The 17,400-nt window shown below is 47.9% G+C and overlaps 1 protein-coding gene across 1 annotated transcript in view; it reads right to left on the bottom strand.

The window, feature by feature from the left end:
* The window catches only part of LOC129714803 (teneurin-3-like), a 282,436-nt gene that overhangs the window by 177,761 nt on the left and 87,275 nt on the right, over positions 1 to 17,400 (bottom strand). Inside the window, 1 exon segment of the mRNA XM_055664649.1 lies at positions 8,437 to 8,559. Coding sequence (XP_055520624.1) covers positions 8,437 to 8,559 — 123 coding nt within the window.

The raw sequence follows: 17,400 nt of genomic DNA, 5'->3' as shown, positions 1-17,400 counted from the left end.
TTTTCACTGTACCTCAGTACACAGAGTCAGAGTGATACAGTGTGGAAACAGGCCAACATGCCCGCACCGACCAACACGTCCCCATCTACACTAGTCCCACCTGCCTGTGCTTGGCCCATATCCCGCCAAACCTGTCCTATCCATGTACCTAGCTGTATGTTAACCGTTGGGATAGCCCCAGCCTCAAGGGTAGGCAAGTTGGGCCGAAGGGCCTGTCTCCGCACCGTATTACTCTGTGACTCTGACACTATGACTCCCAAAGTTCCCGACCCAAAACGTCACCTATCCACATTCTCGAGAGTTGTCGCCCGACACGCTGTGTTACTCCAGCGCTTTGTATCTTTTCCCAGTTAGTTTTAGACTTAGCTTTATTATTATCACGTGTACCCAGGTACAGTGAAAAACGTCACTTTGCAGATAAAACTATACATACATACAATCATGTTGATTTCCAGTCCAATAGGTAGAGCAATGGGGAAGATACAGAGTGCAGAATATAGTTCTCAGCATTGTAGCGCATCAGTTCCACAGACAAAGTCCAATGTCCGCAATGGGGTAGAGGTGAATCGGACAGTACCCTAGCTTATGGAAGGGCCATTCAGAAGCCTGATAACAGAGGGGAAGAAGCTGTTCCTGAGTCTGGTGGTGCGCGCTCTCAAGCTTCTGTACCTTCTGCCGGACGGGAGCGGGGAGAAGAAGGAATGACTGGGGTGGGACAGGGACAAGACGCTGATGATGTCGGCTGCTTTCCCGAGGCAGCGTGAAGTGTAGACACATAGAAACAGAAAATAGGTGCAGTAGGAGGCCATTCGACCCTTTGAGCCAGCACCGCCATTCATTGTGATCATGGCTGATCGTCCCCAATCAATAACCCATTCCTGCCTTCTCCCCATATCCCTTGATTCCACTCGCCCCTGGTGCTCTATCTAACTCTCTCTTAAATCCATCCAGTGATTTGGCCTCCACTGCCCTTTGTGGCAGAGAATTCCACAAATTCACAACTCTCTGGGTGAAAACGTTTTTTCTCACCTCAGTCTTAAATGGCCTCCCCTTTATTCTAAGACTGTGGCCCCTGGTCCTGGCCTCGCCTAACATTGGGAACATTTTTCCTGCATCTAGCTTGTCCAGTCTTTTTATAATTTTATATGTTTCTATAAGAAACCCCCTCATCCTAAACTCCAGTGAATACAAGCCTTGTCTTTTCAATCTTTCCTCATATGACAGTCCCGCCATCCCAGGGATCAATCTCGTGACCCTACGCTGCACTGCCTCAATCACAAGGATGTCCTTCCTCAAATTAGGAGACCAAAAGCTCTGTACACAATACTCCAGATGTGGTCTCACCAGAGCCCTGTACAGTGAAGTGTGGATGGGGTCAATGGTGGGGAGTGTGGTCTGTGTGATGGACTGGGCTACATCTACAATGGTGGGGAGTGTGGTGTGTGTGATGGACTGGGCTACATCTACAATGGTGGGGAGTGTGGTCTGTGTGTGATGGACTGGGCTACATCCACATCTTTATGCATTTGCTCGAGGTCTTGGGCAAAGCTGTTCCCAAACCAAGCTGTGATCCTACCCAACAGTAAGCTTGTATCTTGGTACACGTGACAATAATAAACTAATCTAAAACGTATCAGAGTCCTTTCAGTAAAATCAAATTCACTAATGGGCATGTCCCACTGTACAAACTAATTCAAGAGTTCTCCTCTGATTCAAACTCGGAGATTTACGGTAATGGCCACTCGTGGGTACTCGGGGCTCTCGTGGACATTTTTCAACACGTTGAAAAATCTTCACGTGTCTTCACGAGCTTACCGCGTTTCCCGAGTACCTGCCGTTAGCGTTGCGAGCCGCTAAGAGACGTCCCCGAGCTCCGACGTACCCGCTACGTACATTCTCCGTGCTTACCACGAGTTTGATTTTTTTTAAACTCGGGAGAGCTCTTGAATAAACTCGTACAGTGGGACAGGGCTTTAAAGGTTTCACTAAAGGTTGGTTATAAAATAAATGATTTCTCATGTAATAAAGACATTTCCTGGAACATGTCAGTGTAATTGTGGTCAACTTGTGGATTTACTTTAGCTGAGATAATCTTAGTTAAAAGCTTGCCAGAGTAGTGTTGAGTGGATTTTCACTGCCTTTTCTACCAATTCTGTGACACCTTGACCTCCTCCCATTATCTCCTGCTGATGTCACTGTTTGTATTTCAAAGAAACCTCTGAATAACTTGTGATGAGCTTTTGTCGGCACTGGGCCTGTACTCACTGGAGTTTAGAAGGGTGAGGGGACACCTCATTGAAACATACCACATAGTGAAAGGACTGGATGGATTGAGTGGATGTGGAGAGGATGTTTCCACTGGTGGGAGAATCTGGGACCAGAGGATCTACCCTCAGAATTAAAGGATGTTCCTTTAGGAAGGGGATGAGAAGGAATTTCTTCAGTCAGAGGGTGGTGCATCTGTGGAATTCATTGCCACTGGCAGCTGTGGAGGCCAAGTCAATGGATATTTTCAAGTCATATATGGATAGATTCTTGATTAGTAAGGGTGTCAGGGGTTATGGGTAGAAGGCAAGAGAATGGGTTCGATAGGTCAGCCGTGATTGAATGGCAGAGTAGATTTTAATGGGCCGAATGTCCTAATTCAGCTCCGAGAACTTACGAGCATGAATTGAAGCAGCTATCCCACAGCACAGCCACCATCGACTCCATCTACACTTCACGCTGCCTTGGCAAAACCAACAATAATCAAAGACTTGTCCCACCCCGGTCATTCCAACTTCTCCACCGCTCCCGTCTGGTACAGAAGCTTGAAAGCGCGCACTACCAGACTCGGTGGCACCAGGACGGCACAGTGACACGTCAACTTAGTTGCCGCTTCACAACGCCAGAGACCCGAGATTGATCCTGACGAGTGGAGTTTGTATGTTCTCCCAATGACCTTCATAACAAGGTCTTCATATGTTGGCTTTCATAACAAGAGGATTTCAGTATAGGAGTAAAGAGGTTCTCCTGCAGTTGTTTAGGGCTCTGGTGAGACCACATCTGGAGTATTGTGTACAGTTTTGGTCTACTAATTTGAGGAAGGACATCCTTGTGATTGAGGCCGTGCAGCGTAGGTTCACGAGATTCATCCCTGGGATGGCGGGACTGTCATATGAGGAAAGATGGAAAAGACTAGGCTTGTATTCACTGGAGTTTAGATGGATGAGGGGGGGGGGATCTTATAGAAACATATAAAATTATAAAAGGACTGTGACAGGTTAGATGCACGAAAACTGTTCCCAATGTTGGGCGAATCCAGAACCAGGGGCCACAGTCTTAGAATAAAGGGGAGGCCATTTAGGACTGAGGTGAGAAAAAACTTTTTCACCCAGAGAGTTGTGAATTTGTGGAATTCCCTGCCACAGAGGGCAGTGGAGGCAAAATCACTGGATGGATTTAATAGAGAGTTAGATAGAGCTCTAGGGGCTAGTGGAATCAAGAGATACGGGGAGAAGGCAGGCACGGGTTATTGATTGGGGACGATCTGCAATGGCAGTGTTGGCTCGAAGGGCCGAATGGCCTCCTCCTGCTCCTATTTTCTATGTTTCTATGTTTGTTTCTAGGACCCGCGTGGGTCTTCTCTGGGAGCTCAGGTTTCCTCCCACTTCCCAAAGATGTGCAGGTTTGCTGTTTGATCTGTAAATAGTCCCTACAGTGTAGGATAGTGCTAGTGTATGTGTGATTGCTGGCCGGCGTGGACTCGCTGAGTCAAAGGGCTTGTTTCCAATCTGTATCTCTAAACTATACTAACGTTTTAAGAAATAACCAGCGGCTACAGAGGAGCATGGTTTTAGTTTAGTTTAGAGATACTGCGCAGAAACAGGCCCTTCGGCCCACTGGGTCCGCGCCGACCAGCGATCCCCGCACACTAGCATTATCCCACTCACAATGCAGAATATATAACCTTGATCGAAGCTAATTAACCTACAAACCTGGAGCTGGTAGTAAACTGGAGCACCCAGAGAAAACCCACAGGAAGAACATGCAAACTCCGTACAGACAGCACCAGTAGTCAGGATTGAACCCGGGTCTCCGGCGCTGTGAGGCAGCAACTCTACCGCTGTGCCACCGTGTCGCCCGGAATTCCTTCCAGTGGAATTCTCCGCCACAGAAGGCAGTGGAGGCCAATTCACTGGATGTTTTCAAGAGAGAGTTCAAGCGATTTAGCTCATAGGGCTAACGGAATCAAAATCAATTTTATTCGTCACATACATCCGAAGGTGCAGTGAAATGAATTTGCCAGCAGCGATACACTTAAAAAGAACACACAATACACAATAGCATTTAACACAAACATCCACCACAGTGAAGGATGCTGTGGTGGATGTTTGTGTTAAATTCTATTGTGCATTGTGTGTTCTTTATAAGAAGGCAACAAAGTTCAGCCAGTCCTCCTCCTTTGTTCACCTGTGGTCGGGGTCATGAACCCTCCGTAGTCGTCGCGACGGACAACCGGATGTACAGGCCCTCTCGTCGGGATGATCGAAACCTCCGACGTCGGGACGGTTCGCAACACACGCTTGGAGTGCCCGAATCAGCCACTTGCCTACCGGTGGTATCAAGGGATATGGGGAGAAGGCAGGAGCGGGGTACTGATTGGGGATGATCAGCCATGATCATGTTGAATGGCGGTGCTGGCTACAAGGGCCGAATGGCCTACTCCTGCACCTATTGTCTATGTTTCCCATTAGATCCCCTGCTTCACTTGCTCAAGTATTATATATCTGTAGTTCCTGGACGGTGGCCATGGGAACAGCAACTCCCAGGCGCTCTAAGGTTTGGATGGACTGGATTAGCCCCGGATACCAGGCCTGGCCTAGGATGTGGTTTGTTGGGCCAGACTCCTAGGTTGTTAACCCACATCATCAGAGGCAGTGTCGGCAAGACCACCACACAGGCAAGAAACCTGATGCTCAGCGGAGGAAATCAAATTGTTATTTTTAGTTTAGTTTAGTTTAGTTTTTAGTTTAGAGATTCAGCGCGGAAACAGGCCCTATCAGCCCACCGGGTCCGCGCCAACCAGCAATCCCTGCACACTAACACTATCAATAGACAATAGGTGCAGGAGTAGGCCATTCGGCCCTTCGAACCAGCAACGCCATTCAATGTGATCATGGCTGATCATCCCCAATCAGTACCCCGTTCCTGCCTTCTCCCCATATCCCCTGACTCCACTATCTTTAAGAGCCCTATCTAGCTCTCTCTTGAAAGCATCCAGAGAACCAGCCTCCACCGCCCTCTGAGGCAAAGAATTCCACACTCGCAACTCTCTGTGAGAAAAAATGTTTCCTTGTCTCCATTCTAAATGGCTTACCCCTTATTCTTAAACTGTGGCTCCTGGTTCTGGACTCCCCCCACATCGGGAACATGTTTCCTGCCTCTAGCACGTCCAGACCCTTAATAATCTTATATGTTTCAATAAGATACCCTCTCATCCTTCTAAACTCCAGAGTGTACAAGCCCAGTCGCTCCATTCTCTCAGCAAATGACAGTCCCGCCGTCCTTGGAATTAACCTGGTGAACCTACGCTGCACTCCCTCAATATTAAGAATGTCCTTCCTCAAATTAGGGGACCAAAACTGCACACAATACTACAGGTGTGGTCACACTTGGGCCCTTGACAACTGCAGAAGGACCTCTTTGCTCCTATACTCAACTCGTCTTGTTATAAAGGCCAACATGCCATTCGCTTTATTCACTGCCTGCCCCAGATCCCGTTGTACTTCCGCTTTTCCCAACTTGACACCAATAATCTGCCTTCCTGTTTTTGCCACCAAAGTGGATAATCTCACATTTATTCACATTAAACTGCATCTGCCATGCATCTGCCCACTCACCTAACCTGTCCAAGTCACCCTGCATTCTCATAGCATCCTCCTCACAGTTCACACTGCCACCCAGCTTTGTGTCATCTGCAAATTTGCTAATGTTACTTTGAATCCCTTCAACTAAATCATTGATGTATATTGTAATTAGCTGCGGTCCCAGCGTACAGTTTTGGTCTCTAAATCTGAGGAAGGACATTATTGCCATAGAGGGAGTGCAGAGAAGGTTCACCAGACTGATTCCTGGGATGTCAGGACTGTCTTATGAAGAAAGACTGGATAGACTTGGTTTATACTCTCTAGAATTTAGGAGATTGAGAGGGGATCTTATAGAAACTTACAAAATTCTTAAGGGGTTGGACAGGCTAGATGCAGGAAGATTGTTCCCGATGTTGGGGAAGTCCAGGACAAGGGGTCACAGCTTAAGGATAAGGGGGAAATCCTTTAAAACCGAGATGAGAAAAACTTTTTTCACACAGAGAGTGGTGAATCTCTGGAACTCTCTGCCACAGAGGGTAGTTGAGGCCAGTTCATTGGCTATATTTAAGAGGGAGTTAGATGTGGCCCTTGTGGCTAAGGGGATCAGAGGGTATGGAGAGAAGGCAGGTACGGGATACTGAGTTGGATGATCAGCCATGATCATATTGAATGGCGGTGCAGGCTCGAAGGGCCGAATGGCCTACTCCTGCACCTAATTTCTATGTTTCTATGTTTCTATGTTTCTATGAGCCTTGCGGTACCCCACTCGTCACTGCCTGCCATTCTGAAAGGGACCCATTAATCCCTACTCTTTGTTTCCTGTCTGCCAACCAATTTTCTATCCATGTCAGCACTCTAGCCCCAATACCACGTGCCCTAATTGTGCCCACTAATCTCCTATGTGGCACCTTACCAAATGCTTTCTGAAAGTCCAGGTACACTACATCCACTGGCTCTCCCTTGTCCATTTTCCTAGTTACATCCTCAAAAAAATCCAGTAGATTAGTCAAGCATGATTTCCCCTTCGTAAATCCATGCTGACTCGGACCGATCCTGTTACTGCTATCCAAATGTGTCGCTATTTCAACTTTCTGGATGATCAGCCATGATCCTATTGAATGGCGGTGCTGGCTCAAGGGGCCGAATGGCCTACTCCTGCATCAATTGTCTATGTATCTATGCATCTATGAACCTGACAGGTCACTGTTTCACACCACACACGCATGCACCCACACACACATGCACCCATGCACGCACACACGTCAAAAAACCCAATCACCTCAGATTATTTAACAACCTTATATGAACCAGACATAGAATTTATAACATTGTTCTTGATGCAAAAACACTTGAGTGGGCTTTTAGCATAATAAAACGACAATGAGGTTAATTGATGAGTAAAATATCGCTGGTGCTAAAACCTTCAGCTCGATAGCCGGCTATTTAAGGAGGCCAGGATTGATTTGAATGGAGCTGACTGGTACAGGGGGCTGGATGCTCATCTTCAGGCAAGGGTTAGATAATTGACACAGCTCGTAATAAAACTATCACCAGAAAGAAGTCAAGGATCAAATGTAACAATAAAGTGGTGAAATCACAGATTTATTTAATAGGGGCCAGATCAAGATGGAATGTCACAAATTGTTCATTCAACGGAGAGAAACCTGATGATGTCAGGGCCTGTGATCTGAGGGCCTCATTCATATTCCGTGCTCTAATTTCTAAATTTAACAAACCCTTCATTCTGCAGCTAAAGTGACATTTAAGACTTTGCCGGCCTTGAAAGTGGTGTCTTTGCAAAGACAATTTGTACAGTTAGCGTCCCCTGATTGATAGGGCAGGAGAGTTATAGAATCATAGAGTGATCAGCGTGGAAACAGGCCCTTCGGCCCAACTCGCCCATACCGGCCAACGTGTCTCACAAATCTGAATAGAGAAGGTCGACGAAAATGCTGGAGGAAACTCAGTGGGTGCGGCAGCATCTATGGACCAAAGGAAATAGGCAACGTTTCGGGCCGAAATCCTTCTTCAGTCTGGAGAAGGGTTTCGGCCCGAAACGTCACCTACTCCTGCGCTCCATAGATGCTTCCGCACCCGCTGAGTTTCTCCAGCATTTTTGTCGACCTTTGATATTCCAGCATCTGCAGTTCTTTCTTAAAGAGCATTTAGAATATTGTGTTTAGTTCTGGGCACCATGTTATAGGAAAGATATTGTCAAGCTTGAAAGGATTCTGAAACAATTTACGAGGATGTTGCCAGGACAAGAGGATGTGAGCTATAGGGAGAGGTTGAGTAGGCTGGGTCTTGGTTCAGTATGGTCTTGGCATCATGTTCAACACAGAAGGGCCTGTTCGTATGCTATATCTTGCACTAAACGTTATTCCCTTCACCCTGTATCTGTACACTGTGAACGGCTCGATTATAATCATGTGTTGTCTTTCCGCTGACTGGTTAGCACGCAACAAAAGCTTTTCACTGTACCTCGGTACACATGACAATAAACTAAACTGAACTGAAACCGAGGTGAACTCTGTTCTGTGTTGTATTCTTTGCATTTTGCTGGTGAAAGAGGCGAGGAAATTCTTACCACCGTCGGGCGAAGTCGCGGTGACCACGTTGGTGGGAGAGCTCTCTGTCTTCACTCTGCCATTTTCAAACGTGTAGTTGTCGACTTGCTGGAGCTGCCAATTCAGGCCGAGAAGATGCATCGCTGGTGGAACAAAAAACACAAGCAGACTGGTCAAGCCACGGGCGGAAATCCTGAGGGGGCGGGGGGGGTACACATCCCCCTCCCCCCCACCCAATGCTTTGAGAGGTGGGGAACAATCCCCCCCATGTTTTGTAATTCGGACTTTATCAGACGCTTTCTAAGTGCTAAAACGGCCCATTCGCGGGGCTTTTCAGCGCCCAGCGCGGCTTAAAATCAAACTGCTGCATCGTGGCGATCGAGGCTCCCGATGTTGAAGCCCCCGCCGGCCGATGAAAGCCCCCGCCAACGGGCCGATTCAAGCCCCGCGATTCGGGGCGGACGAAGCTGCTGTTGCTGGAGTTCGGAGTCGGTCACCAATCAGGTCAGTTCCCGATGTTACCGTCCACAGGGCCCACGGCCAAAGCCTCGTGTGTGTGCGCATGTGCACGAGCAGCCGCAAAAACATTGTGTCCCCCCCATGTTTTGATAGCGATTTCCGTGCCTGAAGCACCACGCTGCCTCAACATAATCCCAGACATGGTCCCAGACAGGGGTCTTACGGAGAGAAGGCAGGAGAATGGGGTGAGGAGGGAGAGATAGACCGGCCAGGATTAAATGGCAGAGTAGACTCGATGGGCCGAATGGCCTAATTCTGCTCCTATCACTTATGAAAAGTGATCGGAATTTGTCGACTAAAGCAGTGACATCACGAGGGGAAAGTAATGCACGGTAATTTCTCCCACTTCCCCCTCAACCCTCTCAAGAAAAGTAAACCTCTGAGTTGGATAGAGCTCTAGGGGCTAGTGGAATCAAGGGGATGTGGGAAGGAGGCAGGAACGGGGTACTGATTGTGGATGATCAGCCATGAATGGCGGTGTTGGCTCGAAGGGCCAAATGGCCTCCTCCTGCACCTATTTTCTATGTTTCTATGTTTAAACCAACATGTTTGCTTTAAAGTGCTCAGCGGGCACTGAAGATCTTTGAAGATCTGTGTTCGGCCCAGCATATTGACGTAATCACAAATAAAGCACATCAAGGCCTCTCCATCGACTGAATACTGGGAAGAATGATGGAAGTAGCGATGCAGCTTTATGGGTCTTTAGTTAGTTGAGGCAGTTATGATATTGGCATTTAAATGATGGGAACAGAATTAGGCCATTCAGCCCATCGAGTCTACTCCGCCATGGCTGATCTATCTCTCCTTCTCAACCCCATTCTCCAGCCTTCTCCCCATAACCCCTGACACCCGCACTAATCAAAAATTTGTCAGGTTTCACACACAGAGAGTTAAGAATCTGTTGAATTCTCTGCCTCAGAGGGCGGTGGAGGCCGGTTCTCTGGATACTTTCAAGAGAGAGCTAGATAGGGCTCTTAAAGATAGCGTAGTCAGGGGATATGGGGAGAAGGCAGGAACGGGGTACTGATTGGGGATGATCAGCCATGATCTTAGTGAATAGCGGTGCTGGCTCGAAGGACCGAATGGCCGACTATTGTCTATAGTCTATAATATCTTCATTCAAAATATCCTCATTCTCCTGCCTTCTCCCCACAACCCCTGACACCCGTACTAATTAAGAATCTATCTATCTCTGCCTTAAAAATATCCACTGACTTGGCCTCCACAGCCTTCTGTGGCAATGAATTCCACAGATTCACCACCCTCTGACTGAGGTTATTTGGCTTTTGTATAATAAATTGTCCCCAGTGTGTAGGATAGTGTTCTTCGGATAGTGGGCTTCACAAAGGGCCGTTGCTATGCTGTATCTCTAAACTAAACTAAAACTATGGATTCCGCGACTCTGGGCATGAGAGGCTCTGTGTGCGTCTACCCGATCTATTCCTCTCATGATTTTGTACTTCTGCCAGATCATTTGCATGCTGATGATAGATAAATGTGGCATCTGATGAAAAGATTTAGTATCAAGCACAAAGGGGTCAAATTAGTTTACCGCTAAATGACACGCACGGAATTTTTTTTTTTTTTTTTGGAATGTTGTTCACCAGTCTGTGTGCATATTCGGAGCTTATGAATAACTAACACACGATTACTGGTTTACTTTCATGTTCCATATTAAATCTGACAGGATTTCATACAAAGCACAACATGTGGCTTCGAAAGCTTTGAGCAAAGCAGGAAGCAAAGCTGGGAAAAAAAATATTCGGGATGCGATAATCAAAACAAGAAGGAGAGATGAAGCTCGCTGAAGGAAAGATGCAAAGTCATGTTCACCCCTTCTGGGGTTTTTGTGTGATTATGAGTGCATAATTCTCCATAAATTAGCCTTTATCTCCAGCCTCCTGCTGCGATCATATGCTTCTTGACTGATAGCAAGCTAGTCGGCGCAGTTGCCTTTGCAGACCATTATGGCACACTGTGCTTGTGTGTGCCACAGACAAGCTCTTCACACCAGCCTCAGAGCTTGAAGTTTCTGCGCTCCGCCTAATACATTATGGATCCGGCTTGGGGTGCACTTGCTCCCGCTTCGTGTTTTTGCAGAGATAGAAACATAGAAAATAAGTGCAGGAGGAGGCCATTCAGCCCTTTGAGCCAGCACCGCCATTCATTGTGATCATGGCTGATCGTCCCCAATCAATAACCCGTGCCTGCCTTCTCCCCATATCCCTTGACTCCGCTAGCCCCTAGAGCTCTATCGAACTCTCTCTTAAATCCATCCAGTGATTTGGCCTCCACTGCCCTCTGTGGCAGGGAAGTCCACAAATTCACAACTCTCTGGGTGAAAAAGTTTATTCTAACCTCATTCTTAAATGGCCTCCCCTTTATTCTAAGACTGTGTGGCCCCTGGTTCTGGACTCGCCCAACATTGGGAACATTTTTCCTGCATCTAGCTTGTCCAGTCTTTTTATAATTTTATATGTTTCTATAAGATTCCCCCTCATCCTTCTAAACTCCAGTGAATATAAGCCTAGTCTTTTCAATCTTTCCTCATATGACAGTCCAGGGATCAATCTCGTGAACCTACGCTGCACTGCCTCAATCACAAGGATGTCCTTCCTCAAATTAGGCGACCAAAACTGTACGCAATACTCCAGATGTGGTCTCACCAGAGCCCTATACAACTGCAGAAGAACCTCTCTACTCCTGCACTGAAATCCTCTTGTTATGAAGGCCAACATTCCATTAGCTTTCTTCACTGCAGTAGATGCAGTGGGAATACAGGCCCTTCGGCCGCCGAATGATTTTTCTTGCGCTTCTGATGGTGCTTCATCGATAATGACAGGACAAGTTCTGCCAGAGGTTACAGGGAGATGGCAGGAAGAATGGAGTTAGGAGAGATTGATCAGCCATGATTGAATGGTGGAGTAGACTTGATGGGCCGAATGGCCTAAATCTGCTCCTATCACATGATTTTGCCTGGAATTTAGATGAGAGGGTTCTTATTGATACATATAACGTTATTGGAGGCGGGAAACATGTTTCCGATGTTCGGGGAGTCCAGAACAAGGGGCCACAGTTTAAGATTAAGGGGTAACTTATTTAGAAGGGAGATGAGGAAACACTTTTACTTTTTCACACAGAGAGTTGTGAGTGTGGAATTCTCTCTGTTTATGAATGAATAATTAAGTTTATTGGCAAAGTATTCACATACAAGGAATTTGCCTTGGTGCTCCGCCCACAACTGACAACATGACATACAGTGACAGTTGGGAATGACACATAAAACATTAAACATACACTTTTTCTCACAGTGAGTGGTGACGGTTGTGAGTCTGTGGAATTCTCTGCCTCGGAGGGCGGTGGAGGCCGGTTCTCTGGATACTTTCAAGAGCGAGCTAGATAGGGCTCTTAAAGATAGCGGAGTCAGGGGATATGGGGAGAAGGCAGGAACGGGGTACTGATTGGGGATGCTCAGCCATGATCACATTGAATGGCGGTGCTGGCTCGAAGGGCCGAATGACCTACTCCTGCACCTATTGTCTATTGTGACATAGATCAGCCATGATGGAACGGCGTAGAACCGATGGGCCGAATAGCCTAATACTGCTCCTATCATTTACAACCTTATGACTAACAGCTCTTAACATTCATTTATTTTCCTTTGGCCATCCAGGGATTGCCGAACACTAACATTACTCTACACACTAAGGACAATTTACTTATACCAAAGCCAATTAACCTAAAAACTGCACGTCTTTGGGATGTGGGAAGAAACCGGAGCACCCGGAGAAAACCCACGCAGGTCACGGGGAGAACGTAAAGACTCCGTACAGACAGCACCCGTAGTCCGGCTGAAACCCGGGTCTCTGGCGCTGTGAGGCAGCGACTCTACCGCTGCGCCACCGTGCCGCCCTTAGTCTGAAATAAATGTGGCACCAGAGACCTCAAATATTTCCCTGTATATTATAAATCTGTACCGTGTTTTCATTGCACCATCAGGAAAGCTAAACTGGGAGAAACACCGGAAATATTTAAACGGGGAAAAAAGTTGAAGGTTAAGATCTGTCAGCGCTGGCACCAATAATGGCCATTCACGCACCATTATCAATTAGTGCTGTCAAAAACCCATGGAAAATCACTCGGCTTTGCAAGAGAAAACAGAGATTGTTAAGGGTTTGGACACGCTAGAGGCAGGAAACATGTTCCCGACGTTGGGGGAGTCCAGAACCAGGGGCCACAGTTTAAGAATAAGGGGTAAGCCGTTTAGAACGGAGACGAGGAAACACTTTTTCTCACAGGGAGTTGTGAGTCTGTGGAATTCTCTGCCTCAGAGGGCGGTGGAGGCCGGTTCTCTGGATGCTTTCAAGGAGGATATGCAATATGCATTCTCTGGATGCAATAGCGGAGTCAGGGGAGATGGGGAGAAGGCAGGAACGGGGTACTGATTGGGGATGATCAACCATGATCACATTGAATGGCGGTGCTGGCTCGAAGGGCCGAATGGCCTACTCCTGCACCTATTGTCTATTGTCTAAAACACTCTTTTAATCCCTGGGCATCCCACCAAGCCCCTGTAATCCAGAGTATCTCTGGTGTTGACAGACACAAAATGCAGGAGTAATTCAGCGGGATCTATCGCAGTCGCTGCCTCAAAAAGGCAGCCAACATCATCAAGGACCCACACCATCCTGGCCACAAACTCATCTCATCGCTGCCATCGATAAGAAGGTACAGGAGCCTGAAAACTGTAACGTCCAGGTTCAGGAACACCTTCTTCCTTTCAGCCATCAGGCTATTAAACACCACAATGAATAAGCTCTGAGCTCTGAACAGCAAAAGACTATATTATTATGGCACAATATTTGTTATTTATTGCATGACCTCCCAACTTCCACATGTAGGAAGGAACTGCAGATGATGGTTTAAACTGAAGATAGCTACAAAATGCTGGAGTAACCCAGCGGGACAGACAGCTTCTCTGGAGAGAAGGAATGGGTGACGTTTCGGGTCGAGACCCTTCTTTAGGACTCCCAACTCCCACAATGGTGGAAATAACGCCTCCACTTCCACTCTATCCAGGCCTCCAGCAGTCCGTTATCTCTGCTGTAGTGTGCTCGGTTTCAAATGTTTTAGACAATAGACAATAGACAATAGGTGCAGGAGTAGGCCATTCGGCCCTTTGAGCCAGCACCACCATTCAACGTGATCATGGCTGATCATCCCCAATCAGTACCCCCATTCCTGCCTTCTCCCCATATCCCTGGCTATCTTTAAGAGCCCATATCTAAAGTATCCAGGGAACCTGCCTCCACCGCCCTCTGAGGCAGAGAATTCCACAGACTCACCACTCTCTGTGAGAAAAAGTGCTTCCTCATCTCCGTTCTAAATGGCTTACACCTTATTCTTAAACTGTGGCCCCTGGTTCTGGACTACTCCAACATTGGGAACATGTTTGCTGCCTCTAGCGTGTCCAAACCCTTAACAATCTTATATGTTTCAGTAAGATGCCCTCTCATCCTTCTAAACTCCAGAATGTACAAGCCCAGCTGCTCCATTCTCTCAGCAAATTACAGTCCCGCCATCCCGGGAATTAACCTTGTAAACCTACTCAATAGCAAGAATGTCCTTCCTCAAATTAAGGGACCAAAATTGCACACAATACTCCAGGTGTGGTCTCACTAGGGCTCTGTACAACTGCAGAAGGACCTCTTTGCTCCTATATTCAACTCCTCGTGTTATAAAAGCCAACATGCCATTCGCTTTCTTCACTGCCTGCTGTACCTGCATGCTTACTTCCATAGACTGATGTACAAGGACCCCCAGATCCCGTTGTACTTCCCCTTTTCCCAACGTGTCCTTGAGACTTGGCCATTTCTCTCTGCGAGTGTGACCATTCGCCTCAACGCTCTGTCCAACACAACCCACATCTACAGAGCCTCGCCTTCCCCAGATTTATGAAAAACATTTGCCATGTTTGGCTTTTGCAAAATAGCTGGGTATTAGCATAAGAACATCATTTGATTCGCCCGTGAACATAACCCAGCTGAACCTGACCATTAACAAGTGAAACGCTCGACATCAAACCAATTATTATCTGTAAAGAGACCATGCCACGCATCGGGGCAATTTGCATTTTGTAAATGTGTCCATGCTGGGCTTACCCTGACATTCTCAGTGGCATTGACATCTGTGTCTCTGATTACACTTCATGGCAAAACAGATCACCTTGTGTTTATTCTCTTGCATAGAAATTAGATCATGTCCTGCACCTTTTTTTTAAACTTCAGCTTAGTTTAGTTTGGATATTCAGCTTTGGAAACAGGCCCTGCATCCGATCCTGCCTACGGGTGCTGTCTTTACGGAGTTTGTACGTTCTCCCCGTGACCCGCGTGGGGTTGTTAATGTTTCATGTTTTATGTGTCATTCCTAACTGTCACTGTATGTCATGTTGTCACTTGCGGGCAGGGCACCAAGGCAAATTCCTTATATGTGAATACTTGGCCAATAGACCTGTTCATTCGTTCATTCATTCATTTTTCCCAGATCTTCAGTTTCATCTCACATTCCGAAGACGTACGGGTTGGTAGGTTCATTGGCTTGGTGTAGATCAGGGGTCGGCAACCTACGGCCCCCGGGTCGAATGCAGCCCCTACCTCAAAGTCATCCGGCCCGTAGGCATATTTGTCTGTTGCCTATTGCCAATTGTCTATTGTCTATTTATTTTCAATAATCATCCGGCCCGCAGATTTCAAGGAGGCCTGCACTGGCGGTCACAATGGGGGAGCCACCTACCGAGTCACCACCGAACAGCGCCGAGCGCTGGCTATACCGCATCTTGCGCAAAGCCGCTGGCACGGCCGCTGGGCTTCACTGTCAGGATCGGGGTTGTCAATAGGCTGGGGACGAGTGAGTGTGAGTATTTGAGCCACCATCCTCAGGGCAGAGCCAAGGCAATGGTCCGTAGGTGCGCCATGTTGGCGAGCGCCCGTAACTAGGGACGCATGTTGGTGAGCACCCGTAACTAGGGACGCACGTTGGCGAGCGCCCGTAACTAACTAGGGACGCCATGTTGGCGAGCACCCGTAACTAGGGACGCCATGTTGGTGAGCACCCGTAACTAGGGATGCCATGTTGGTGAGCACCCGTAACTAGGGACGCCATGTTGGTGAGCACCCGTAACTAAGGACGCCATGTTGGTGAGCACCCGTAACTAGGGACGCATGTTGGCGAGCGCCCGTAACTAGGGACGCATGTTGGCGAGCACCCGTAACTAGGGACGCACGTTGGCGAGCACCCGTAACTAGGGACGCCATGTTGGCGAGCACCCGTAACTAGGGACGCATGTTGGCGAGCACCTTTAATTAGGGACGCATGTTGGCGAGCACCTTTAACTAGGGACGCATGTTGGCGAGCGTACGTAACTAGGGACGCCATGTTGACGAGCGTCCGTAACTAGGGACGCCATGTTGGTGAGCGTCCGTAATTGGGGACGCCATGTTGGCGAGCGCCCATAACTAGGGACGCCATGTTGGCGAGCGTCCGTAACTAGGGGCCAGTGCTCCGGGTGGCATCCTCGAAGGGGCGGGATCCATGTGAACACGTGATTTGATGCCAGCCATCCGGGGCGGGATCCATATGTACACGTGATAGATGTGGCCCGCCATCCACTCACACACGTGCTTCCCGGCCCCTATGCAGAACAAGTCTTTCTAACAGATCGCCCACAGACTGTCAGGATGGGGTCCAATGACTCCCCAGTCCTGACGCTCAGCACAGGAGCGCCATAAGGTTGTGTGCTGAGTCCCATCTTGTATACAATATACACTTATGACTGCACACCAACACACAGTACAAACAGGATCATCAAGTTTGCGGACGACACGACTGTGGTGGGACTGATAAACAACAACGATGAGTCTGCCTACAGGGATGAAGTCCAAAAACTGACTGGTGTACCAAAAACAACCTGGTACTCAACCCATCAAAGACAAAAGAACTGGTCGTCGACTTCAGGAGGAAGAGGAGAGAGGAACCTGCTCATTTATACATCAAAGGAGACATGGTGGAGAGAGTCACTGGCTTTAAGTTCCTGGGAATAAACATCTCCCAGGACCTCAAATGGCAAATGAACACCGTCACTCTCGTGAAGAAGTCACATCAGCGGTTGTATTTCCTGAGGTCTCTGCGGAGAGCAAACGTCTCACAGCCGCTGCTGCTGTCCTCCTACCAATGCACCACGGAAAGTATCCTCTCCTATGGAATCCTGGTGTGGGTTGCTAGCTGCACTGTGGCTGAGAGGAGGGTGCTGCAGGGAGTTATAAAAACTGCACAGTGCATTACAAACGCTCAGCTGCCCTCCTTGGATGATATATACAGGGCCCGATGCTTGCGCTGGGCCACAAACATCAAGCAGGACACATCCCACCCTGCCAACCACCTTTTCACTCTGCTACCCTCTGGGAGGC

The sequence above is a fragment of the Leucoraja erinacea genome, chromosome 41 (genome assembly GCF_028641065.1).
Source record: "Leucoraja erinacea ecotype New England chromosome 41, Leri_hhj_1, whole genome shotgun sequence".
Classification (NCBI taxonomy): Eukaryota; Metazoa; Chordata; class Chondrichthyes; order Rajiformes; family Rajidae; genus Leucoraja; species Leucoraja erinaceus.
This window is presented reverse-complemented; position numbering and strand designations above follow the sequence as displayed.